General features: G+C 36.6%; 4 protein-coding genes and 1 non-coding gene across 7 annotated transcripts; 2 read left to right on the forward strand and 3 right to left on the reverse strand.

The window, feature by feature from the left end:
* Positions 1 to 1,905: 1,905 nt before the first annotated feature.
* On the forward strand, positions 1,906 to 4,239 carry LOC125195286 (E3 ubiquitin-protein ligase RSL1-like). Its single transcript, XM_048093459.1, has 4 exons — positions 1,906 to 1,966; positions 2,590 to 3,038; positions 3,610 to 3,698; positions 4,223 to 4,239. Exons 1-4 carry the CDS (start codon positions 1,964 to 1,966, stop codon positions 4,237 to 4,239), a joined length of 558 nt encoding a protein of 185 aa, XP_047949416.1. The 5' UTR covers positions 1,906 to 1,963.
* A 559-nt stretch (positions 4,240 to 4,798) lies between these two features.
* Positions 4,799 to 11,160, reverse strand: LOC125197045 (PH, RCC1 and FYVE domains-containing protein 1-like). 3 transcript variants are annotated; one of them, XM_048095738.1, is made up of 9 exons: positions 10,843 to 11,160; positions 10,277 to 10,363; positions 9,816 to 9,905; positions 9,588 to 9,674; positions 9,397 to 9,501; positions 6,924 to 8,954; positions 6,691 to 6,837; positions 5,999 to 6,354; positions 4,799 to 5,134 (listed from the first exon to the last, which is right to left on the reverse strand). In XM_048095738.1, exons 1-9 carry the CDS (start codon positions 10,873 to 10,875, stop codon positions 4,990 to 4,992), a joined length of 3,081 nt encoding a protein of 1,026 aa, XP_047951695.1. In that variant the 5' UTR covers positions 10,876 to 11,160; the 3' UTR covers positions 4,799 to 4,989. The 3 variants fall into 3 exon arrangements, with proteins under 3 accessions (XP_047951695.1, XP_047951698.1, XP_047951697.1); XM_048095741.1 differs by lacking the exon at positions 10,843 to 11,160 and having other exon boundaries at positions 6,924 to 8,817; positions 8,900 to 8,954; positions 9,588 to 9,905; positions 10,277 to 10,328; XM_048095740.1 differs by lacking the exons at positions 9,397 to 9,501; positions 9,588 to 9,674.
* A 954-nt stretch (positions 11,161 to 12,114) lies between these two features.
* Positions 12,115 to 12,195, reverse strand: TRNAL-AAG. The gene has a single exon. It is a non-coding gene; the product is annotated as a tRNA-Leu (tRNA).
* Positions 12,196 to 13,687: 1,492 nt separating this feature from the next.
* On the reverse strand, positions 13,688 to 16,186 carry LOC125196562. The gene is made up of 5 exons (XM_048095124.1): positions 16,009 to 16,186; positions 14,405 to 14,519; positions 14,232 to 14,321; positions 14,045 to 14,143; positions 13,688 to 13,953 (listed from the first exon to the last, which is right to left on the reverse strand). The coding sequence occupies exons 1-5, from the start codon at positions 16,074 to 16,076 to the stop codon at positions 13,852 to 13,854; spliced, it is 474 nt and encodes a 157-aa protein (XP_047951081.1). The 5' UTR covers positions 16,077 to 16,186; the 3' UTR covers positions 13,688 to 13,851.
* A 2,731-nt stretch (positions 16,187 to 18,917) lies between these two features.
* On the forward strand, positions 18,918 to 21,592 carry LOC125192954. The gene is made up of 5 exons (XM_048090638.1): positions 18,918 to 19,099; positions 20,678 to 20,792; positions 20,891 to 20,980; positions 21,083 to 21,181; positions 21,272 to 21,592. The coding sequence occupies exons 1-5, from the start codon at positions 19,032 to 19,034 to the stop codon at positions 21,371 to 21,373; spliced, it is 474 nt and encodes a 157-aa protein (XP_047946595.1). The 5' UTR covers positions 18,918 to 19,031; the 3' UTR covers positions 21,374 to 21,592.
* Positions 21,593 to 27,491: the final 5,899 nt, after the last annotated feature.

Genomic DNA, 27,491 nt, shown 5'->3' on the forward strand with positions numbered 1-27,491 from the left:
TATTAGTCCCTCATTATTACTTAATTATTTTTGTTTGCTACAAATTTATAGAACCGTAAACTAAAATTACATAATTAGGGTTTCATTGTTTAAATACTCCATGAAGTAATGAATGGTTAATTTATGAGTTTAAGTAGCATCCACTGCCCAGATTTATACTGCGGAAAAGAACTGATTCCTATGGAATGCCGGCCGGTAATCCCATCTTCGCTCTTCGTAAAGTGGTGTGATAGTCTGTGCAGATCAGCCGTTTCAGGCGTCACAAGCTGCTATTGCCCTTATTGGGACTGCTCTGAGTTGATCCTCAATGAGTGCAACGAGGCGACCACACAATGTGTGTGCCCCGGATGCAAGAGGCTCATATGCTACTCGTGTAGAGTTCCATGGCACGCCGGGTTTAGGTGCAGCGAGACCTCCCAAGTAATGGATGAAAACGACGTTGAATTCGGTCGTCTGGTTGAGAAGATGAAGTGGACAAGATGCCCGAGTTGTGGCCAGTCAATAGAACGCCTTGGTGGCGGATGTCGCGTTGTTATATGCAGGTATTCTATCTTTTATAGTACTATACTACTCTTATATACTACTTTTTTTTTTTTTTGTCTAATTTGCTATATATAGGAGTACTATTGATAACCAATTTAATTATTGCTTTAATCAATTTAATTCCGTCTTAAATTCAAATTTTAGAACTGTACATTTTAATTTCTTATATTTTCTATAATTAATTTAATTTCCCTGCCATGCAGATGTCGTACACTATATTGCCATGACTGTGGTTCAGAACACTGTACACACGTGCGTCCATATCACAGAGTAGCTATATTTTGTTGCATAATGATTCCATTATTGTTTTGTTTGTTCTGTGTCTCAATTATTTTATATTTAGAGCGTAAATAGAGTCGGAGGAATTTGAAATTAGAATTCCATCGATTATTTCTGTTTTTCCTAGATTTTTTGTTATTAATACTACGTTTAATTTATTTCATGTTTTTTAAAGTAAATTATGTCATATGGATAATAATTCCTCTATACGTATTTAATTAATTATTTATTTGAAAGGTAAAACGCATTCGAGGCCTCCCTTCGATTCTAAGTCTCATGTGGCCATTTTTTTAAAAATCTAAATCTTTCTCTGGTTAATACCCGTGTAACATTCTCATTCAATGGAATCACCGGACTCAATCAAAGGAAGAGCCTCGACATTTGTATATATTACAGTAATAATTAAGATTCAGATAGTATTGCAGCACAAAATTTGCAACTATCAAATTAAATACCAATCCAGCCATTTGAGTAATGAATCAATTGTTACATATTCAATTAAGTCAGTTACGAGAATTATTAATTATTTGATTAATAAATATGTTCAGTGATTATAGTTAATTTTTTTAAAAAAATCAAAAATCAAAATCACAATCGGGACTGGATACCCGAGTCGGGTATCCGGATACCCGAAATCAAATTCGGATCGGGTATCGGGTATTGAATTTTAGGAATTTCGGGATCGGATACCCGAAAATTTCGGATCGGGTATCCGCGGATACCCGATTTGACAGGCCTAACCCAGGGTATCCACCTGCGGACCCAGTGACTATTCCTGCGCTGATTTGTAGGCATCTCAATGGGTGAGACAGCTGGCCCACCGTAAATTTTTAATCTAAACTGTTAATTCTTACCTTCTTAAATTTTATTATTATACAACATTTAAAGTTCACCGGAAGAATCAAACTATTTTGAAAGTTCATGACTTTACACGCAATTTGTCCCTATTCCTAATATATATATAGAAAGATACATAGTCGTATCTTTAACTTTTAAAAATAGTTTGAAAGTTGAGAAAGACAATACAAGCATGATGAGACTCATGAGAGGGCGATATTTCACATGTGAAATCTGTACAGAACCAGCAAAGTTGAGCAAAAAATTTGGCCACTCCACCAGTTCTGTGCACAATATCTGTTTTATGGTACGTTGTATTCTTTAGTCTCTCATTATTATTTTTTCTATGCTTTCAATCTATATATAAAACCCTTCATTAAAATTAGATAATTAATTAGGGTTGGGTTCATTGTTATATTACGTTTCTTTTTCACAGAGAATATAATTTTATACAGTTTTAAGTGTTTAACATTAGGGTATATCATTCTGGATAGATAGTTATATGGTTATTGATAGCTATAATATCACTAATTGTAGTCAAAGAATTTAATGTGCTTTGATTTAATTGGCCTTAACCTAATCTAATTGAAGAAGAAGAAGAAGAAATTTGGGCAAACATGGGCATTGAACACACAATCCTAAATTTGGCAAAATATGGACATGAAACGACATCGTGTACAACTATTCAAAATGTCATTATTGCTTTTCCCATTCAAAACACGATTGAAGTTATTGATATTTAAGGAGATTCAGAAATTCATATTAGCAACCAATGATCCTAAAACTAATGGGAGTTAGTTTCTTGTTTATTTTGAATAATCAATAAAACATCATAAAACTATATAAGGTTTTTTGATGAGTTTGAGTTGAACTATTAATTCATCTAATTATTAATTTCATATCTATTAAACTTAATTTGTGATTGATTAGTGCATAGGCAGATACATCAAATCAAAGATTGATGAGAACATAAGTAGCATAAAGTGCCCAAAGCTGGATTGTGGAAAATCCCTAACTCCTCTGGAATGCCGGCCGATAATCCCATCAGCACTCTTCGTGAAGTGGTCCGATGCTCTCTGCAGATCATATGTTTCAGCTTACGCAAGCTGCTCCTGCCCTTATCAGAACTGCTCTGAGCTGATCCTTAACGAGTGCAACGAGGAGACCACGAAATGTGCGTGCCCTCGATGCAAGAGGCTCATCTGCTACAAGTGTAGGGTTCCATGGCACGCTGGGTTTAAGTGCGGTGAGAGATCTCAAGAAAGGGATGTAAACGACGCTCGGTTCGATCTTTTGGTTAAAAAATTGAAGTGGACAAGATGCCCTAGATGTGGCCAGTCGATAGAGCGCGTTGGTGGCTGTCGCTTTGTTGAGTGCAGGTATTTATAACTATCTACTTCCATCATCCCTTATTAATTGGCACCGTGTTTCAAGATCTTATAAAAGTTTAAAATGTGAAAAGAACCTCATGCATATATAATTATACTGGACCAATGCTAAACCATATAATTTCTTAGTATATTACTCCCTCCGTCCCAGATTTGTAGTAACATTTTGCCATAAAAGTCCGTCCCACATTTGGAGTAACATTTAGAATTTACCATATTTGCACATAAAATTTTACCCCATTATTCACTAAAATTACACCCAAATGCCATTATCTATATTAAAATAAATCAAAACAAAAATAAAAAACCAAAATGTCAAAGAGGGACTCACTTTCAACTAATTCACTTCATTTATTACACACTCCATCATCTCACTTCATTTATTACACACTTCATCATCTCACTCCACCATCTCATTTCATTTATCACACACTTCACCTCTCACTTCATTAATTACACACTCCACCAATTTCTTAAAACCCGTGCCATGACTAAATGTTACTACAAATGTGGGACGGAGGGAGTATATACTAATTGCATTTGTTTTTCATGTGCCATGTAGATGTCACACAATATATTGCCATCAATGTGGTTCCGAAAGATGCTATAGTTCACGTGGTTATGCAGAAGGATGTTATTTACATGCTATTGGTACATGGCGTCGAGTAATTGCTCAATTGTTTCCAATATTTCTTCCACTAATGTTCTGTGCGTCAATTATTATATACTCCTTATATTTGTGACGTTTTATCTTAAAATCAAAATTAATTGTTGACAGGAGACGATGTGGTTTTTATAGAATAGTGGTTTTTATTTACATGGTGATGCTATTGGACTTTATTTTTTTTATAATGATGGATTAAACTAATCCAAATTTAATGCTTAGATATATTATTGGATCATTCATTTGTTTTTCAGTTTCAATTTAGATATAATTTTGGATTTACTTTGACTCCGAAATTGTCTTTCTACATCAATATAAGATATGATTATGTATTTATGTTTCGATTACCAGCATTTTGTGTAGCCATCATAAATGCAGAGTAAATAAAAAATTCCATCGATTATTTTTGGTTTCGGAAGATTATTTGTTATGGATAAAACTTTGTGTGAAATGGTATACAATTAAAATCACTTTTAACCATTCTAAATAAGTGAAAACTAAATGTTGGCAGATAAACAGAATGCTTGAGGTAGGTAGTTAGAAACTATACATGACTAGTTTGCAACTCACCCAATCCAATCTAAAGGAGAAACATATAAATCTATATATAGATTTATTGGATTGGTATATGTATAAACTCTAACCGTCTCATTATTCAAGAGACATATTCGTTTTTAAGCAATACAGTATAACATTAAAAAAAAGCAATACAATATAACATGACACATTACCTTTTTAAGACATTTTTATTACTTGCACAACTTTAAATTGCGGCAAATTGCTGTGAATTTTAGTCAAATTCTGATACGTCGTTCGCAACTTTGAAAAGCAGTAATAAAAACCATGATTTTTTTTTTTTTATCAATTTTCCCAGTTGGACTAATTGAAATTAAATATAATGTGGCACCCAAAATATTCAATGAGGACAACAATATTCGTAAATTTTATATTATTTTTCTTAACACAATTAGCAAATAATCATCATTAATTTGAAACACGTGTGCATCACAACATAATACAAATAGAAAACTAGATTTTTTTTGTCATGGAAAAATTGGGGAAATTGTTAAAATATATTTTTACGACCAATTTTCAAAGTTGCGGAACATATACTAAATATGACAAAAATACATGGTTTCCGGCAAATTGCCCTTTAAATAATAATCACACCACTTTTGAACTTTTCTAAATATCCATGTTAAAAAAAAATCAATTATAAATAATGAGATGGAGGGAGTACTATATATACTGTGAAAGCGTCAGAGCCTAGCTTGTTTCCTACATTGCCGGGTTATCTTGATCGGCTGGAGTTGGAAGTGCCTCTGCTGATGGCCTTCTTGGTTTAGTACTGTATTTCTTAAGTAGCCTATCCTTGTTTTCTTTCCACCATCCTTCTGCCTGCTGCTCTGCAAATCTTCGCTTGCTATACAGATAATCAAACATGTCAGCACAACTACTTCACTCTTCTCAGAATTTTTCTTCTTTTGCATGTTTATACCAGAAATTTAACAATGAATCCAATGATCAGCAGCCGCATGCATGTATACATATTGACAAAAATTTTGGATAAAGGCCATAACTAATGTATGCAGATTGACTAATTCTCACAACTTTAATGTGCTAATGGGACTTAGCATGTAGACTTTTTTCCAGGAGGCAAATGAATCCATCAAGAACTTTATTGCTCAATGATGTTTTGCATTTCCTTTTCCTATTCAGCTAGCATGGATAATAATTACAGTTTGTAAATTCCTCTTGTATATTTTATTTTGAGGCAACAAGCAGGGTCGATATATATTTCACTCTGATTCAACTGTACTTGTGTAGCAAAAGAAAGAGCAATGGTGCTGGTGCTGTAACTAATGTGCCGGCACTGCACTGAGTGGTACGAGATAAGAATGAAAACTGAAGGGCTTATTGTCTCAGCTTCCATCATTTTGTATTACGTATATTCTATGTGCATTATACAAACAGGAAATTTGTTACAATTCCTTCAAGCTTCATAAAATCCATATCCAACTTTACATATGAAAAATACAAGTATATTAGGGTCCATGAGATTACTCAAGGATTGCAAGTGAAAATATAAATTTAAAAAATCAATCCTGCTGAGAAATCAGCAGAGTGGAAGATAGGTGAAAGTTGGATTCATTAGAAAGGTCTAAGCTTAGATCCAAATGAAGGAATTTCCAACTTTTCTTGGATGTAACAGACTCACATATGGGGCATGGTGATAGTTAGAGCATGCCAATTTTTTTTAATATGGAAGAGTCTAATACTGACATACCTGAATCTAACCCCTTTGAAGATCTTGGTCCCATTTGCAAGTTGGATGACTGTTACATAGACACCTGGTTCAAATTGTTCGATAACTTCCTTCTGTCCCTCCATTTGAGCGACTTCCGGGGTCCCTGAGCTGGACTGATGTGTAGCTTTTGCATAAGAAACAGCTAATCCATTGGTCTGTGACATGTCCTGAACCGCTGTATTCCCAAGGTAATTTTGATATGCTGGAAATGTAGAGTTGTCATCAGATACTTGCATACGAACTGTTTCCAGAAGATACTCAATTTCAGAGTGCAAGTTTTTGTAAGATTCATTCTCAGATATCTCTGGAGGCAACTCATTTCTAATCTCCCTCATCTGCAAAACAAAGAGAATTTTTTTCACATGTATCAGTATTAAAATTAATTTGATGGTCAAATTTGACAAATTTATGTACGAAATCATGCTTATTGTATATCAAAAATTTGAAACCTCATCATGGATATCAAAGGGATTAATTATGGAGTAGTTCATAGCATGGACTTCTATTTTTCTTTTTCAGTTTGTAGTCTCTAGTTCGACTTATATTTATATAACTTGAAATTTGAGTAATTGTTGAATTTTCAAAAGAATAAGAATATTATATGCACAATCAAAGTTTACAAGAATAGAACTAAATAGATTAAAACGTTATAAAAAAAAGGAAAAAAATACCTGAGCCGTAATTGTCTTGGCTGCTTGCGTTGCTCTGATACATTTGAAAGATCTATCTGCAGCCAATAGAGTTGCATCGTCTGCAGATTTCTTTAACTGCTGAATTTCTGTTTCTTGAATTTCGCTCCTTTGTCTTAAATTCTTAACCTGAGGATAAGTTGGAAGCAACAATACTATAGGAACTCACAAACCAATGTATGACAATCAACATAATAAGGATGATGAATCCATACTTGGTTCTGCGATTTGGAAATCTCTTGTGTTAATATATCATTTGACTTTTTTAAAGAATCAAGAACACCCCTCGAGTATACCGGAGTAGAAGAGTGTGGTGGACTTGGTCTTCTCGAATACGGGGAAGAAGACTGATATTGTGGCTGAGGCTGTGAAGATGATGGTAGAGTAACAGGCCTTAGAGCATATTGGAGTGCACTGAGTGAACTTGGGAAAGCAACGTCCCTCAGCTGCACAAGAGATGGAACTTGCGATTCACGAACAATAGAATAGGTATCATTCTTCAGTCCACCACCTCCTGACTTGATCTCGAGGTATTTAACTGGCTCCATAGACGGGGGGATCAGAACTCGTGAGGTTTTTGTCTCTCGGTCTATTCGAGAACTAGTAGTAGATGTTTTGCGATAGACAATTGATGAAATGCCCATTTCCGCTGCCTTTTTAAGTTTCATGTAGCAAGAGTCACATACTCGGTGAGGTTTCCCAGGTGTAGGAGCAAGAGCTGCTTTTATTGCCTTCTTCGTACTGCAGTTATGGCAATGCACCATTCCACAGTTATAACAGTTATGCCGTTTTTTAGTAAAACCAAAAGCCTGCCTGCAAGATGTGCATACTGACTGATCTACTCCAGATACCCACTTGTGGATGCATATACTCGTCGTGTAATTTGATCCACATGAGAGATTTTTGACATGTTTGTCTTTAAGTGCTTCCACCAATGTGGGAACATTACGATCTTCAGTGTCACCGTGTCCTAGTCTGCCATTGGCTCCTCTCCCCCAAGCAAATACGTCGCCTCTTAAAGTGAGGACTACAACATGATCCGCCCCACATGCGATCTGTTCAACAAACTCCCCCACCAATCTGTCTTGTACCAAACAAGGAGCCTTTCCATCGGATTGCGGATTTCCTAGCTGACCATATGCATTATTTCCCATACTGAAGACATGACCTGATGTTGTGAGGGCAATGGTCATGTTATGGCCACATGCCAGCTGCATCATGTTATAATCAATAAGGGTGGAGACACAAGTTGGGAAAAGATAGGCGTCCTTGTTTCCATGACCCAATCGATATTTATCCCCATCGCCCCAGGTGAATAACTTCCTAGACGAAACATTTGCTCCTGACTGATTACTAACTTCTATTATTGCAGCAGTATGCCATGCGCCACAGGAGACAGCAACAGTTTTAAGTCCATTCAACGAGTTGACCTCTTTTGGGAACGGAACATTTTCACGATCACCATGACCCAAAGCTCCAAACATTCCATCACCAAATGTAAACAATTTTCCTGAAGAAGTGACCACTGCTGAATGCCAGGTACCACATGCAACTAACAAAACTTGAAGGCCTTCTAAAAGTCCAGAAACTCTTTTGGGAATCCAGTGGCTAACATCATTTCCATGACCAAGAAGCCCTGCATTGTGGGCACCATCACCCCATGTGTATAAATCACCAGATGAAGAGACAGCACCTGTATGAAACTCTCCACAAGCAATGTAATCAATATTGGTAACAGCCAAAAATTCTATTAGCCGAGGACAACTAAAGTCCTTTTCGATGCCGTGACCCAGCCTACCCCCGGATTCTTCGCCCCAAGTGAAAACCTCACCTTGTCTTGTAACAAGAGCAATATGCCGATCACCACAAGCAATCTGTTGCACATCAAGTACTATATTTGTTTCCAATGGTTTCGGAGTCAGTACATCAACCTTTATTGGAATAGGTTTCCCAATTACATCTTTTTCCCCTCCATCAGACCAGATCTCTCCCCAAAGAAAAACATCACCAAGTGATTCTATGTCATCTGGCCCAGAACTTTGACTTGAGCTACTAGGATTACTCGAGACACTAATCCGGAAACCATCTGCACAACTTGTCCTTTGCATACTGTTACATTCAGACCCAACATGTGAGCTTGAAGAACTGACGCTACTATCACGAGAATCAGTAGACACTCTGCGCGGTGTACCGTCTAGTACTCCGAATGTGCGATTATCTTGAGAGATATCACCCCCACCATGTAACTGAAAACACATATGTGAATCAGAACATGAACAACAGGACTGTAGTTAATGTTTAATCAAATTTATGTGGATCAGAATTTGAAGATTTATTTAAAAAAGATACAACCTCCGTCCCACAAGAATATGCACTTTTGGTTGGGCATGTGTTTTAATGCACAATTGGTAAAGTAAGAGAGGTGGAAAGAAAAAGTAATTAAAGTATTGTTAGTGGAGAATGGTCCCACCTCAATATAGAGAGAGTTTCAAAAATTAGAAAGTGCATATTCTTGTGGGACGGACTAAAAACGAAAGAGTGTATATTCTTCTGGGACGGAGTGAGTATTAGTGTAGCATCCTTGTTAAATTCATGGAAGACCATATAGAAAAGTGGACATAATAATGCTCTCTAAAAAAGATGGAAACAACGGTATAACTCTACGAATAATAGCTATAACAAAATTACATCATTAAAATCGCTTTTTGTACGCCTACTGCGTGATTGGCCAGTTGATATTAAAGATTTCAGACCAGCAATCCAGATTTCAGCCTCAACTTTGTCCTTGCAGATCTGTAAAGGACGAGACAGAACTAGTGTGTTTTCTCATTGAAATGTTTGCTTCAATTATTGAAAAAAAAAAAAAAAAGAATTCTGACCAGATCAAGAGATCTCTCTCCGTTATGATGTATCAATGAAAATGACAAGTACTCCTTCTCTGGACGCAAATATCTTTTGAAAACAGGCTATACAGAGATACATGACAACAAAAACAGCATTCTGAGTTAATCAGTTTCTCCATGTGATAAATTATTTTGTTGAGGTAGTATAATCATAACTCATTAGCAAGATATATACTCCCTGATCCTGGTAATTCGGTAACTCACAGTTCTCTGTCCTTGAATAATCCGTGAAACAGAAGATAATGTTAGCTGCCTTTCTGATCCATGCGAGTACCAGATTAATGTTGCTTCATCCTGGAAACAATAAAACCCCTATCTTGTTACTCATACTTTTTGAGAACTAATTAAGTATAAATAAACCAAAGCGAATTGGCTGGAACAAGGAAAGGAAAACTCAAAGTCGCAGGGAAAGATATATTTTCATGTCTTTCTAGAATTGCTTTCTCCATCAACTTAATAAGTCAGTATATTTTTATTCTTCCATTTGAAACTTATATACATATACATGAGATTATCTTACAGGATCTTCGTATACAAAAACTTCATTTTAAAAAATATAATAAATAGATAGATAATCAAGTGAAACTAGTTTGTGATTTTAGAATAGTAAAGCTAGAAAACTATCTCAATAAGTAAAACAATGAAAAATGATAGTAATTGCTTACTGGAGAAAGTCTGAATGCACAAAATTTAGGCTTCCCTTTTCTGCTATACTTGATTAACTGTGTTCCCTTCTTCAACAGAATGAGTGCCTTCAAGGAATACATAGAATGACATGAGGGGATAAGCATCCAAAATAATCACTATTTAATTGGACGGTTATCACTTTGTATCTAGTAATATCACTTCGTTGACTAACAGTTTATCATTTCATCAGCTATATTCTATCTGTATCTTCTGAATTTGAGCTACTATAATGACTTGTAGAAATTATTCTATTCTCACAATTTTCATAATATATGAATTACAAAAAATGTATAATTTTTCGATTGAATATTCAAATTCCACATTGTCCAAGCATCTAGGAGTTTTAATTAAAATTTCTGCAAATATGAAGTCTCTAACACAGCTTAGGGAGAATCACATCAACTATATATTCTCAGGATTAGGGAGAAGCAAATGCACAATACGTGAATAAATTTATCAACTCACTAATAGGTAACTACGAGAGGGGAAATCCCAAGACAAACACAATCTGGATTTAGAAGAGGTTAATAGAGTGGGTTTCGACCTGATCAATGTCGAAGCCAGCAGGATCTGCCATTCCATCTGAAACAAATCAAGCCCTATCCACCGAACAAATCGATTTCTCGTCCCAATTGTCTTCATAGATGATGCAAATGCACTCTTCCTCTAAAGATAATCATGAAATCCCTAGAAACAGGGGTAAATTTAGTGGCGCATTACTAAGATTCACCATAAGAAATCAAGAATTTCGATTGAATTCATAGCGATATTTGGAGAATTTTGGTAAATGGGTTTGGACAGTTTGGTGATCATGAGATTTGGAGAATGTTGGGAGCTCAAGCGGGCGATTTTGGCGCGCTTATTGCCATATGTTAAATCACAGCCCGTTTATGGATCAAATAAATTTAGTATTCACACTTCTTTTTAAAATATTGTTGTCGGTGATACTAAAAATAATTAAATTATACTCCGTCCAAAAAAAATATGTTTAATTAAGAACAGTTTGTCTGCAGCTGCTGCTGTTGTGTTGTACCCGTCTCGGTTTACATGTTTTTATATTTGGATGATTTGTATATCAAAAAATGGTAGGATAGATTTGGACTCAAATTTATCATATTTCTTTCACATGACATAAATCGAGATAGATTTAAAGTTTGCACAGTACTCGAATCGAGTACAAATTATAAATTTAAAAGTTAAAAGTGTGCAATATGCATGATGCATGGATCATGCCATATGTATGCAAGTCATAGGGCCCATGAAATCAGCATGCACCAACAGTCTAGGTCGTGTGCTAAGCTCAATTTGCGCAAGGTCGGTGCCACCCCGTCGCTAACTGATAAATATACACACGATATTTAGATTAAAACGAGAACTTGTGGAAAGTTTCTATCCATTCTTTCACACAGGAAGTAGGAGTGAAAGAAAAGAGGTGAAAAAGATCCACGTTGTAATCTCCATCATCTCATAGTTTAACAAGTCGGACGAGTGTAGAACATCATATTTATAAGGGCAAATACGACATTTCACATATAATCAATAAATTAATTTAAGCTATCTAACTTTTAATTTCTTTTTATTTGATTCTTAATTTTCTAATTAAGTAATACTATCATTAAACCCTTAGTTTCACTTTTATCGCAATTTTTATCTTAAAATCTATCTTGACATAAGAAAACTATCGTCATATTCTATTGTGACTAACAATTATGTCTAAAAGGTCAGGGTTCAGACCATAAACTAATCAACATGATTAAACGTAACTAAAAATGGGGAAAATAGCAATATTTTGATTAAAAATGTAAATTAAAATTAATGTTGAGAGTGGGATTTGAACCCACGCCCTTTCGGACCAGAACCTTAATCTGGCGCCTTAGACCAACTCGGCCATCTCAACATGTTGCCATTTACACAACAATACTTACATGATCTACTCTTAATTTAGTAATTTAGATAACGGTGGGTAAACTTCAAAAGAATAATTAATCACAGCTTTCCGTCTTATCTATATAGTCGATAAGTCGAACTTCGAACTTGACTTCATTTTTGGATTTTTATCTTTGCCTTGTTTCTGAATCGAGCTTTAATGTTTATAAAGATAAGCATCAAAATTAAATCTTAGAATATATAATTAGATAAATCGCCCATGTAAAATATGATAAATTAGCGTTTAATTTCACACGATAAGATAGTCATACAAAGCCTAATTTATGCTCTGCACATGGAAACTATATAGTAAGTAGTATAACATAATTTACCAAGCCAAGCATGAAATAATAGAGATAAACATACAAGTGGGAGGCATGCAAAACCATTGTTCTCCTCCTCTAAGCTTTTTTGCACTCAATATTTTTTATAAAACTGGTACAATCTATCAGGCATGACGAAGTTGATGTCGGTGCCATCCATTTCACTTCGCATAAACTTGAGCACTACGCGGCCCCAAACCCTCCTCACTGGCTTCGACACAAGAAGAAATATCTTGCGCGCGATTCTCCAAAACAGTAAGAGCATGCATGAAATCACATATTGTATCATCTTCCTCATTATAATATATTCGATGGTGTAGCTAAGCTACCTGCACCTTGATATATATCTCACACAAGATTTATTTTTGTGATAATGGAAATTTCCAGACTTATCACAACAGCCACATATATTTCAATATTTGTTGAATATTTTGAAGACGTGAAAATTTGAAAGAAAAAAAGGGTTTCTGATAATGTGTAGAGTTAATTTTCAAGTCCACAAGTTACAAGCTTAATAGTGATGCGATTGCTACGTATGTCAAGAAAACTATAGAAACTGATTTTGTCTCTTTTATGCGCCGAAAGAGAACCACGGCTCACGTGGTGCTTTCTCATTCATTGTTATCTAAATTCATCACATCAAGTACTAGTATATTAATTTTTAGGTTACTAGTGGCGACCAAAATTCGATATATTAATTAATTGGATTCGAATTTTTGAATTTTAGGATCATTTTATCTTTTTTTTTTATGTAAAATTTAGATTTTTGATTCGGTTTGGATTGATTTTTCCAAAATAAAAAAAAAATCTGAAAATTCGAATTTTATTATTATTATTATTATATATTCCATTCATCCATAAAAAAAAAAATAGTTCTATTTATGGACAGTACAAGGTTAAATGAAAAAATGGGTAAAATAGGTCCACTCCACTCCCCTCTATTATTTGCAAGGCTAATAGCCACTCTTACAAATATTGTAGTTTTGATGATTAATTAGGATCAGTCCAAGAAGTACAACCACATGATTAATTTGCAGTATTGTGTTTTATACTGTTGTTTGGTAGATAAAATAAAAATGAGATACTTTTAGCAATGTTTTTGACGGATTAGATATTTAGATTATTTCGTAGATTTAACCGTAAAATAACATTTTCGTAGATTAACTGAAACATAACACTGTTGAAGTGCCTTAGCTGGATAATAAAGATGTGATAAAAATACTGCACAGCTGTAGCCATGATAATCTTACAAAAAAAAGAAGGCTGCGACAAACCAAGTAAAGCTGAGTACGGGTTAATCCTAGCTAGTTGGTTTTTGCTTTAGTGGCCTTCTTCTTTGGAGATCTCCTTTGCAATGAGTTCTGCATGCCAATGTAGAAGAGAAGAGCTCCAAGCAATGCCAAACCCTAGAGAAAACATATGTGCATGTAACATCCAGAAATAAATCAAATTCACTTAAAACTTGTGAGGAGAATGGTTTTCAGATTCAAAGCATACCTGTGTGAACTTGACAAAGAGCTGATTAAACTCTTTCTTGTCAGCTTCGTAGTTGTAGAAATCGAACAGGATGGGAGTTGAGATTGCTTGATGCAGTAGCTATTACAAGAATTGGAACCCATTAGAAACAGGGATAAAGCCCACAAGACCAGAAAATACACATAGAGTGGATGATGAATACACGTACCAGGATCGCAGCTCCAAAAGTGCTGTCAAAGACGAATAGGAGGCCTCCGAGAGATTTCATGATGATAGCACCCAATATCAAATGTTTCATCTGCAGTCATAGTTGTCCAAGTCAAATGCGGCATGAACAATAAGGCTTTGCTACATTTAATTAAGTAGATAGAAGCTCCTTACATCTACATGAGGGAATTGGATTCCAGTTTGGGTTGTGACATGCTTGGAAAAAACGTCGTATTTCAGCTTCAAACTCTTTGCAGCCGGCCCACCATCAACTCCAAATTCGTTGAACCTGAAAGCGTAGGACGCATAAGAAAAGTACTTCACATATGTATAGCTACTAATCTAGCACAACTGAATGGCTAGACCGAAAGAGGGCTCGGATGTCCAAATATTCAGCCCTTTTTGTAATACACTCAGCATACTGAATGAAGTGTGTATGTATATCATGGCACCAGTTCCACAGCTAAATTGCTTATTAAAACTCCAATCATCTCATATAAAGAGAAGTTGACTTGTCGTTAATTGACTCAGAAGAACTTGATGAACACGTACGTAATAACCATGCCTTGTGCATTAGGACAAACACTGTTTTATGACAATGGAAATATCTCAAAGATTACATGATCGCCACAGTTACTAACATTCACACAAAACATTCAAAACAGAGATGCAAAATATTTAAACTTGATGATAGATTCAAGACCTACAATTCAAAGACAACAGTCATATCACATCACAAACTTCAGTTCTAATCCTTCAGGTGTCGACATCCAAGCTAAAAAGCAATTTGAGCCAATAGAGGTAAATGTTGAAATGAATTAATGTATTGAATACACTAGTTCATTTTCTTTGTTAACACAGAAAATAATTTGATTATACAAGTTCCAATCCTGATCTCAAAATTGTTGATTAAGATTCTAAAATTTCCTAACTAAAGTGCCACACATTCTTCAACAATATGTTGGATAGTAGCAGAAATCTCTCCTGTTGTTAGGACAGAGAAATAAAAATGTATCAATAAGCATAAAGTGACATTTTATAAGCAGCAGCTACACAAGTTTTCAGCAAACTATTACATCCATTTAATGATCCTGTGGCTGAAACATTCCATGAGATCCTAAACCACTAACAACCAGTTTCAGGATTGAGCCCAGTTCATGGTCCAGAGTAGTACTATTATTTTACTATGTGTTAGACATTTTGTTTGGTGGACCACGGGTAGTTTTTTATGTAAATACTAAGTGTTATTGTGAGATTGAAGAACCAATGGCATATGTAGGGAGTACTAAATTTTGTTAGAAAAAGGGTCATGTTAAAGTAAATAATGTGAACTAAACATAGGGTAGACCTGCTATCACTGATCTATATATCCAATCTTCCATTGATAATGAAAAACAGTGGATCTATCAAAAAAATATGAAAAATAGAAAGACCAATAAAATAAGACAGGAACCTGAATTGACTAACCACTCCTATTAAGCATCCTCACACTAGAGTAAACAATATTCTCTCATGATTTAACTCAAATTGAAACCCAAATATTAGTTTCATTTTAACATGAATGGAGCTCAAACAAGTCCAATCTGCAAGTTAACAGTGCACCAGTAAGCAAGAAACAAGAAAAAATCAAGTCTTTATACTCCAAACATAAGCAACACACAATACTATTCAAATTACAGAGTAGAAAATCAACAATTGTGACAAACAAGAGCAGAATAAGATACACAAATCGGGAGCATAATGAAGAAGAGCAGATCTGAGTGAGAAACAGGTCTTACTCTTGATAGGCGGAGAGAGCGAAGAAAGAGACGAAAAGCAGTCTACCGAAGAAAGATATGAGCGCCATTGCAGAAGTGGAGATACCTCTCTCCGTCCCCCCTCCGAAATTGGAGTCTGGTTTCAGAGCAATTCAAAAACAGAGATTCAAACGTGGGAGCAAATGGACTACCTTTTTTTATACCTTTGAAAATTAAAAGTTCCACAAAAATAAAGACTGAAATTTGCCCAATTTTGAAAAATGAACCTTTTTTTTATTCGTTGATGCATGATCGCCTAATTCCAATTTAACAATATTTAGTTTATTTTTTTGACTTAGACATGAACTTCTTGTTTCAAGCTCCAACTCTGAAAATACAAAGGGGAGAAAAATAAACGAATAAAACATTTGATTATCATATTTTCAAAGTGCATATAACAAATAAAATCAATAATTTGAACGTCAAAGTGGCTAATATCCATTTGGTCAATTCCAATTGGAGAAAATGCTCAGTGCTTGCTTGGACCGTCTATATATTTAGGTTTTTGCTTGGCTATTGATGTTATAGGTACAAAATGGTTTATAATGCGACACTGAAAGGGTTTTAAATATTATTGAATTTGTATAATAGTACTCCCTCCATCCCACATAATTTTATCCAGTATTCCATTTTAGTCCGTCCCATATTTCCTACTCACATTTTATTATAAAACCAATACTTTAAAAGTAGGATTCACATCCCACCAACTTTTTCAACCCACTTTTTATTACATTTCTTAAAACCCGTGCCAAGTCAAACCGTGTAAAATTATGTGGGACGGAGGGAGTAATATTCTTTATTATAGTGTTAGATATACAAGTACGAAGTATATTTTCAAAAAATCATACTAGTACTATTTTGCAATTCGACTCACGGATTAATTCATAGATTATAATTATAAAAACATTTGAGTATATAGAATATGAACAAACCCATGTAATTGCACGCTAACTAGATGTAATGAGACAGATCATAGATCTTGATTTGTTCTTAGTTTACTATGTAGATATACATATACATCATAGGTATGGAATAGTGATTGCAGTGCAATCAAGATACACGTTCTTACCGTTGTTTCAAATTGAATGATTGTTAATTCAACAATTAATGAATTAATTAATGTTGGCCGACGACCTTAACGTGACCTTGCTAAAGAACAGGGAGTAGTATTTAATTTTAAGGCTACCTAGCTTGAAAGATCGCCCATATAGCTTATTACTAATTCTCCAAAAGTTTAAATTTTATAGAAGTAAACATTATTCCAAAAAATATTTTTATCTGTTGTATCCGAAGAAACATCTTAAAAAATGAGTTATGTTTTTAAATGAGGTGTCTGCATGTTGGTTGTTTTGTGGAACCAAGGAGCAAATAATCGTAAATTTTGGGGTGGTCACTTACAAGTTGATTACGCAAAGTATATAAAATGTACTCCACTCACTTTTTCCACTAATCGGAATATTGGAGTGTGCTATGAGTGGGTGGGGAAAGTTATAGTTAAATGGATTGCATGAGGTATATACTTAATTACTCCATGTATGCAATTGGTCTAATTGGTCACTGTATCGGTGAACGACAGAACTGGGCTCAAATTCAACAATAAGCCCAAAAGGCTCACTGTAGTAATGGAGTATTGAGTAGTATTAAGTACTCCCTCCGTCCCAGAGAAGTTAACATACTTTGAAAATGGCACGAGATTTTAGGAGATTTTGTTTTGTATGTTAAATGGAGAGAGAAAATATAATTTTTATATTCATGTGAGAGAGAACTTTTTTCAAAAAGGGAAATGTGACATCTTTTGTGGGACAAACTAAAAAGGAAAGTGTGCCAACTTCTCTGGGACGGAGGGAGTATTAACCAACCCAATATTATACTACTCCTTCTACAGTCCTGCTATGTTATTCGTCTAATCTATTTTTAAGAATATACACATACCGTGATCATTCATCTAATACATAGTGCGATCTCAATAACATTAATTCCTCCAACCTAAATTTTAGTCACGAGAAATTAATAGTGACCCTCTAAATTAAGTAATGACTTGCACTATCACTCCAAGCAGTCAAATTGTTGGAAAAAAAACGTAAAATAAAATATAATGCAAATAATCGCATTAGCACGGCCGCCTAATAAGAAAATTAATCATTCCCGCTTCAATGATAATTACTTCTAGATGCCCACACATATAACTCATGAACTGAATAAACTAAAAATATACTCACTCCATCTTACAATACGTATAAACAATGGAAAAAGTTATAAACCTTATAATTATTATTAATATTGTTAAAAATGTAAGAAAAATATTAAATTAATGTATCAAATAGTTAGAATAAAATGAAATAGTTAATAATACATGGAAATTAATAGTGACCCTCTAAATTAAGTAATGACTTGCACTATCACTCCAAGCAGTCAAATTGTTGGAAAAAAAACGTAAAATAAAATATAATGCAAATAATCGCATTAGCACGGCCGCCTAATAAGAAAATTAATCATTCCCGCTTCAATGATAATTACTTCTAGATGCCCACACATATAACTCATGAACTGAATAAACTAAAAATATACTCACTCCATCTTACAATACGTATAAACAATGGAAAAAGTTATAAACCTTATAATTATTATTAATATTGTTAAAAATGTAAGAAAAATATTAAATTAATGTATCAAATAGTTAGATATATTGCTAATTTAAAAGTGAGAAACATTCTGATACTCATAGTAACTTAATTGACACGATTAAATAGAGACGTCAATTAAATGAAGCTACCCTAATAAAAGTGAATCTTAATAAAAAATTTGAGTGCTACAAAATTTGCCGCAACTTATAAACATCATTAAATCAAATTATCTATAAAGCAAAACCCAAGTGAATTAAATAACTCCCCAACAAATTACCCAACTTGAATATCGGTCATTCCTTCTCCCCATTTACACACAACTTCTTCCAATAGCGAGAAGAAACACGCACAACACACAGTCAAAGGCGAAGGGCCGGAGAAATGGGTTTCTTTTCTTTCCTTGGACGTCTGCTCTTCGCTTCCATTTTCATCCTCTCTGCATGGCAAATGTAATCAAATCCTTAACCACTCCTATTATATGTTCGTTGCCTTTGCTTTTTGCTCAGATCTGTTTTTCTATTTGCTTTTGCTTGCCAAAAATTGTTGATGCATATTCCCAGGATTGCTGCTCCAGAAATTTTCTTAGATCTGGATGCCCCTTATTTGGCTGTGAATCTGAATTTTCTGTTTTCGTGTGAACTTTAAAAGGTTGAATTTGTTGTTTTATTGGATTTTTGTTGTTTGGTTCATGCATTTGGTGTTTTGATCTATGAATTAAAGTATTATTGTTGCACTGAAATGGTTCATTTAATATTCTAATCCACATGTTTTTAAATTTTGAATTATCCAGCCTTCTCTGCGTTTTTTTTCTCTGTGGATTTTATTAAATTTTCACTTTCGGCTCTTGAATAATCGTTGTGTTCCTGGAGATTTGACTCTTAGGAATTGTTTTCATTTCGAATTATTGTTTCATGGTCTAAGACAATCATATACATTTTCAACTTTGATACTCATTAATATGGATTCAACTTAAAACTGATTTTCCCGCATATTTGGAGGAGATTTAGCATTGATAGTAGCTTCATTTGGATAGGGTCTCGTTGGTAGGAGCATAAGGGAGTGGAGGGTAAATTCCAACCTACTGAAACGGATAGACGTTGGGGCAGTTATTGCTTCCAGTTCTTGTTTGGTTGTTTGTGCCCCGGTCAATTTTGACTTCCTTTCATTCATGTTGAGAACATTGATTCCTTTTTAACTGCCTTGAGAAAAGACAAGTAGAATGATTCTAGGCAAAGATTTGTGTGTGATATAATTTTCTGTAAAGGTTAATTAGAAAATTACTTTATCTGTTGTGTCCTGGATTTTGTTGTTTAAAATGTTGAGATTGGAAGACAAATATGCAAATGATACTGGTAAATAAGAATTAATAATGTTACTCATTAAACACTGCTGATCTCTGAAATTTGATGATACGTCTAAATTGGGATGATACTAAGCTGCTATTCTGCGCACACACAGAAGTGGTTGGTTAGGGGGTTTAAATGACATGTGTCACAATACTCATATATCACGTGAAACGTACTTGTGAGTTGTGATTTTTGAGTTCACACTGTTTATGGGTCTTCATGTATGGTTGGGGGTGGTAAATGACCTAATTTGTACATAAGCTGGGGCTTGTGTGTTGTATCCTCAACTGCCTAGTGCCTAGTGCTTTCATAACGTTTTATAATGTTGTTTAGCATCTAAAACTGGTTTAATTGCTTGATATGTTTCCTACGTTAGAGATGTTTGTCTAGCACCCCATCAGCATGAGTGGTTTTAACTTGAGAGGCCTAATGTCATATTTGTTGAGTAGATCTCTTAAGTCATTTTCTGTAACTGTCTTTATGAGCATATTAAATAATTTATTGCCTTGTTTTATGCATGTGTCTCGTAGTTATTTGGTTGACGTTAAAATTAAACTCGTCCGCGGAGATGCTGGACCATCCCCAGTTGTTTGGCCCACAGTTCTTGGTCTTCTTTCTATTTTTATTTCTCTTTTCGGAGTTGTATTCATTTTCTTGACGTATTTGCTTGCCCCTTTTCAGGTTCAATGAATTTGGAGACAATGGTGGACCTGCAGCAGAACAGTGGGCTCCCAAATTGGCTCTTGTCAAGAAGCATATTGATGGAATAATTGGGAAAAACAATTTCCACATTGATGTAAATCTCCAATTAATTTGTGTTACTCTATTTTCCTTGAACACTCTGAATCATTGGGTGTTCTAATGCCATATGATGTCTGATAATCAAACATACAGGCCAGGACTTTCGTTGCTGCATCCATCTTCCTAAATGGATTTGGAGGACTTCTATTTGTTCTTGGCAGCAGTTTTGGTGCTTATCTTCTGGTGAGAAACCCTATCCTGTCTTTGCTCTCCGATATTTGCCACTCATTCGATCTTTAAAAGCAAAACAACACAAAAGCTAATCTTGTCTGCTCCTTGCAACAGATGTATTACTTGATATTGACAACTCCTTTGATGTATGACTTTTACAACTACGAAGCTGGAAAGCCAGAGTTTTTCAGAGTCTTATGTGAGTTCCTTCAGGTATGGAAAAAGAAAATCTCAACATTGGTATTTCCTGTGGTTGCATGTAAAGTTGAGCTCGCATAACAGTTTTCATGAATTTCCTATCAGTGTGCGGCGCTTGTTGGTGCATTGCTGTTCTTCCTCGGAATGAAGAACTCGATTACAAGGAAGCAACCCAAGAGAAAGATCACCAAATCGAAGGCTGCTTGAATGCAATGAGAGAAGCAGGCTCTGGGAAATTGTTTAGGGGAGGTTGGATTCAAAGGCATAGGTTAAATTAGGCAGAGTCGATAAACTATTCAATGTCAGCTCCTATTTGCTAAGCCAACATCTGGTGCTGTATTCTGTTTCCTTTTAGTCAATTTTTTAGACTGTAACCCTTTTTTTTAAAACAAGCAATTTGATATTTTACGCCCAATTTTTTCCTCATTTGTTCACATTCAAGGCTTATTATTGCTATTTTTTTTACACTTGATTTAGTTCTAGCATAATCCTTTGGTATTCTCAGTAGCCGTTTCCAGGTGTTGTCTTACTAGTTTATATTGCGCTGAATGTAATAGTTCATAGTATGATATAAAGCTTAGATTGTTGAACAAGTAAAAAATAAAATTCACTCCTCCGGCAACCCCATTCTTTCATCATCTTTGTTGCACAGTGTGTCGGGGTATATATGGCCAGTAGCTAATAGTCTTTGGGATCCTGCCAATATCGAGCGAAAGATGGCTTGACTAAAGCTTTCTGGTAATTTCAGTAGTGAGATGCCTAAATTACACAGTTCTTCTAAACACGTACGTACCATAGGGACCTTCAGCAATTTCTACAAGCTTCCTCCAATGTTTTCTGACCTTTCTTGGAGTTATGTCTGGTGCACGTAGCTACCTGTTTCAAAGATGTCTGAAATTTTTTTGGTACAAAAACAGTGGCTAGAATATGTGACTTGTACTGTGGAACAAGAGAAATGATCTATCAGGCTGGTGTTTCCAGCCTCGTGTAATATCAGAGAAGTTTCAGTTGGTGATGCCTCAGTATGGCTAAGAAGATCTCTACTTCTCTTATAATGCTTAGTTCTATCCTGCTGATTTGAGGCCAAACAACAGATATAAAACTCACAAACTCTCATCTGAATATTCATGGAACAAGGCTTATCCAAGTCCCCAGATCAGTCCTATAATATAGACTTCAAAACATTTATAATTTTTTGAATAATTATCATAGGTGAAAGAAGATAACCATCAACCATGGAACGAGATTATGGATTTTACATCCTTCACATGTTGTCCTAGATTTTCCCATGCATGTACATGAGCCCCCTCGCGCGATAAGGAAAACATGATCAATGGTCACGTTCTCAGTGCAAGAACAATATCTGTCAACTGGAAAGTAGTACTCCCTCCGTCTCACATTTGGAGTCACTTATTGTTATAGCTCGGATTTTAAGAAAGAGTTGAAGTGTGTAATAAATGAAGTGAGATGGTGGAGTGTGTAATAAATGAAGTGAGATGGTAAAGTTGGTTGAAAGTGGATCCCTTTTGACTTTTGATTTTTGTTTTGATTTATTTTAATATAGATAATGACATTTTTATGTAATTTTGATGAAGAATGGGGTAAAATTGTATGACCAAATATGAAAATTTCTAAAAGTGACTCTTAAATTGGGACAGACTTTTATGGCAAAAAGTGACTCTTAATATGAGACGGAGGTAATATTTTATTTCTTACAACCTCTCTATCATTATAATAAAATGTAACATGTTTATGACTACCTAACTTTTAATACTCCCTCTGTCCCTGATCAAGAGTCACACTTGCATTTTTGCACTCATTTTGTAAAAATGATACTCCCTCCGTTCCATAGTAGTGGAGGCAAAACTTTTCGGCACGGAGATTAAGAAAAATTGTGTTAGATGAGTTAAGTAAAGAGAGAATAAAATGAAAAATGAAAAAGGTAGAGAGATGAAGATAGAAAAAAGTAAGAGAGAGTAAAGTAGGTGTGGAAAAATGTGTTGACTTTTACTAAAAAGGGAAATGACTCTATTACTATGGAACGGACGGAAATGGAAAAACGCCCATGTTACTATGGAACGGAGGGAGTAATAAATAGTTAAAGTGGAAAAATGGTAAAGTAAGAGAGGGAATAATGTAAAGAAGACTCTTCTCTACCTTATTCTCTATCTTATTTTACTATTTATCGACTTTAACTATTTATTATTATTTTTACAAAATGAGTGCAGAAATGCAAGTGTGACTCTTAATCGGGGACGGAGGGAGTATCAAGTTACGAATGACCATTACTTGACAACAAAGTCACTGTGTAAGAAGACCGAGGTTATCAGATAAGATATGACTGTTGAGCTAGATAATATTTTGAATGTTCTTTAAACGCTTGCACGTGCTAGTAATTTCGTTTAATTAAAGTAAGATGTTATGCTTTCGAACCACACGTACCATGTTTTGGAAATGAGTTGTGCAAACGGTGAATATATGCATGCTCTTCTTGTTTGGATCTCGAAGTTGGATATGTGCTTATGTTTATTGTGGGACGAAGGTATTACTACTCAAATTTCAATATTATTGGTCAACTCTTGACAAGTATGTGAACCCTAAAAATAAAAGGAAAATGGAAAAGAAAAAGGAAAATTGGTCCCTAAAATCATAAACTTTGCACAAATTCTGATTTTTTTCATGATATTTTAAATTGGTACCATATATCATAAACATTCAAATTGTTGGATACTTCCCACGGGCCACGGCAGGTCAAGAGTAAAAATCCGACTAGCTTATGTGGAATTTTGAATCCTATTTGACAGAATTCTCATACATGGCATGTTATGTTGGCACATCTATTTGGAATATTAAATACACTACTACTTTTATACAATAACACAAAATCTGAAACAAAACAAATTTAATAAAACACATTATCCCAAATTAAAAACACACAGACCTGTGACACTAAAGAGATCAAAAATACGTTTCTCTCTTTTACAAACCCTACGATGCATTTTAGGAAATTTCTTTAGGGCATCCGCAACGCTGTCTCTTATCCGTCTCTTAACCGTCTCATCTTTTCACTATTCATGGGCCCCACTATACTTTTCAGCTCATCTCTTAGGGCATCCGCAATGGGGCGGACGATGGGTAACCCATCGTCCGCGCCCGATACATCGTCCGCGGACGATGCGACGCGGTTTAGTTTTTTTTTTTTTATTTTATTAAATTTTCAAAACCTATATATATCAAATTCACTTCATTTTTCACACTTCATTTTTCTCACTTCACTCTCATCAAATTCACTACATTTTTAAGCAAGATGGATTCCGGAGATTATCCGAATAGTCCGATGTTCGGTGGTGCACGATGGCCGGGTACAGAACCCAACGAATACCGGCCATTCGACACCAACACCGAGTACGATCCCGACTTTTCCACCGACTCATACGGGCTGTCCGATTTGGAGCCGTCTCCACACCGCCCCTCCGCCGCCGCTGCACCCCGTGGCCGGCCCGCCACCGCCGCCGCTGCCGCTTCTGGGTCCGCCACCAAGAAGAAGCGGACAAAGGCACGAGCCCAGAAGTTGCCTACAACGGAGGTGTGTGAAGAGTTCGCCCCGGGCAGGACGAACTACTCCGACCCCGAATCCATCGTCTTGACGAGATGTTGGATTGATGTTTCGGAGGATCCGGTGTACGCCAACAACCAGAGGGTGACTGAGTATTAGGAGCGCATCGCCGAGAAATACAACGCGGCCAAGCCGGCGAACGCGTACAAGCGCCATAGGGAGCAGCTCCGCAAGCACTGGGATCAAATAAAGAAGCAGGTAAATTTGTTCGCGTCGGAGTACGAGAAGTGCGAGAGGGAGCAGGCAGTGGCGAGAGTCTCGCGGATGTGCGGGACAACGCGATGCAGTCGTACATTTCATTGTACGGCGATTTCAAGCACTACCAGTCCTGGGCGCTCTTGAGGGACAAGCAAAAGTTCGTTGGTGGTGTGATTCCCCAATCGACGGCGGCGAGGAGGAGGGCGTCGAAGCGCACCTTCAATGATTATACAAGTAGCGATAGCGGCGCGTCTCCGATGGACCTCAACAGTCCGGTGTTCGAGGATGAGAGTTCCGGCACACCGATGTCCTCCCGGCGTCCCCCTGGCGTCAAGGCTGCCAAGGGCAAGGGCAAGGCCACATCCTCCTCCGTCGTGCCGCCTGAGCAAGCCCCGTTGCCGACCCCGAGTTCGACGCCGTCCGCGACTTCGACCGCGGCCCATGCGTACGCGGATTTGGCGGCCTCCTCCGACTACCGGACGTTGTTGGACGCGCACACCGCCCTCATGCAGGCGACCAACCCGGCTCAAATCGAGGGCATCCAGCGGATGATCGATGGCCTCAGCCGCAAGTTGGGACTTCTTTAGACTAGCCTCCTTTTTTTGTATTTTCAGCTTTTTTTAATTTCTTATTTTGTAACTTTTTTTTAATTAAGTAAAATTAGAATTTCCCTTTAATTGTGTTGTTTTTATTTGTTTAATAATTTTATTTACATTTGCAAACATAATAAAAATATAAATACAAAATAGTGAAATGCTTAGGGCGTCGCTTAGGGCGGGCTATAGTCCGCCCCACTGCAGGTGGAATAGGAGGAGGATAAAATGCTGACGTGGCGATGCATAGGGCGTCGCTTAGGGCGTCCCATTGTGGATGCCCTTAACTAATAGACAGCACCTGCATCCCTCCATCTCTTAACCATCTCTTAACTATGCATTCAATTTCATTTTTTATTTTTAATTCCAACAAATTCAATTAATAAAAAACACACTTCATTATAAAAAAAATAAAATTACAATTTAAATACCTAAAAAAATAAAAAAGACATAATTAAAAAACTAGAAATTACAAATTGCACACTTAAACTCAAATAAAAAAAAATGGAGGCAAAGAAGCAGAAGAAGGAGTTCTCTAGTGACGATCATCTAACGGTTGCCAAATTTTGCCCAAATGTGCTCCATTAGATCCTCCTGGAGTTGGGCGTGGGCGGTAGAATCACGTGTCCTTGCCCGAATAGACAACCGCTCTTGCAAAGACGGATGCACTCCCGTTCGAGGCGGACTACTTGCGGTTGAGCTTCCCGGGGTTTCAGGGTCGAACCAATTTCCCGCCTCAGGTCCTTCGTCGGCGACAATCATGTTGTGCAAGATTATGCACGTATACATGATGTCGACCATATTCTCCATAAACCACTGTCGAGCCGGGGCTTTGATAATGTTCCATTGAGCTTGGAGAACCCCGAACGCTCTCTCCACATCCTTGCGAGCAGACTCTTGCTTCTGCGCAAAAAGAGACTGCTTTTCGTCCGCAGGCCTGTTGAATGTCTTCACGAAGGTTGGCCACTTCGGATAGATGCCGTCGACAAGATAGTACCCTATTTCATACTGGCGATTGTTAGCGACGAAGTTGATGGCCGACGCTTTACCATTCAGAACTTCAGTGAAGAGGTCGGAGTTGTTGAGCACGTTGACGTCGTTGTTCGAGCCGGGGACCCCGAAATACGCATGCCAAATCCATAGACGGTAGTCGGCGACGGCCTCGAGTATAATGGTGGGGTGGGTGCCTTTGTGGCCGCTCGTGTATGACCCCCTCAACGCCACAGGGCAATTCTTCCATTGCCAATGCATGCAATCGACACTCCCGAGCATCCCGGGGAATCCGTGCACTTGTTCGTGAAGACGGAGCAGAAACTGACAATCTGCGGTGGTTGGCTTCTTCAGAAATTCGGCGGTGAAGGCTGCCCGGACGCCTTTGCAGAAGTTCAACAAACAAAGTCGCCAAGTGGATTCTCCAACGTGTAGGTATTCGTCGAACGCATCCGCCGTATGCCCAGTAGCAAGCTGACGGATCGCCGCAGTACATTTCTGGAGTGTCGTGTGGCTAGGACGGCCAATGTACTCACGATATGCAAAAATAGCGGGCATGACATACGGAAACGGCGACGGAAGTAGATATCTCCCCACACCGGGTTCGGATTGAAGTAATCACGTTCCAACCTTGCGGCGCCTTCCTCCCGGTTACGGTGGATATATGTCCGGCGTCGCCTAGGAGGCGCGGCGACTTCCTCCTCCCTACGTCGATCTTCTTCTAGCGATTCTTCCATTATTCGACGCATTTGCTCGAATGGATCCATAATTGATTAAATTTGGGAGAAGAAAAAAATAAAGGAATGATTTTATAGAAGTGATTGGAGAGGAAAGAAAGAGAGATGAGAGAATAGATGTGTGTTTGTGTGTAAAATGGAGAGGAGTATATATAGAATAAAAAAAAAAATTAAAAATATGACCGTTGAAT

Source organism: Salvia hispanica, chromosome 6, assembly GCF_023119035.1.
Source record: "Salvia hispanica cultivar TCC Black 2014 chromosome 6, UniMelb_Shisp_WGS_1.0, whole genome shotgun sequence".
Taxonomy (NCBI): domain Eukaryota; kingdom Viridiplantae; phylum Streptophyta; class Magnoliopsida; order Lamiales; family Lamiaceae; genus Salvia; species Salvia hispanica.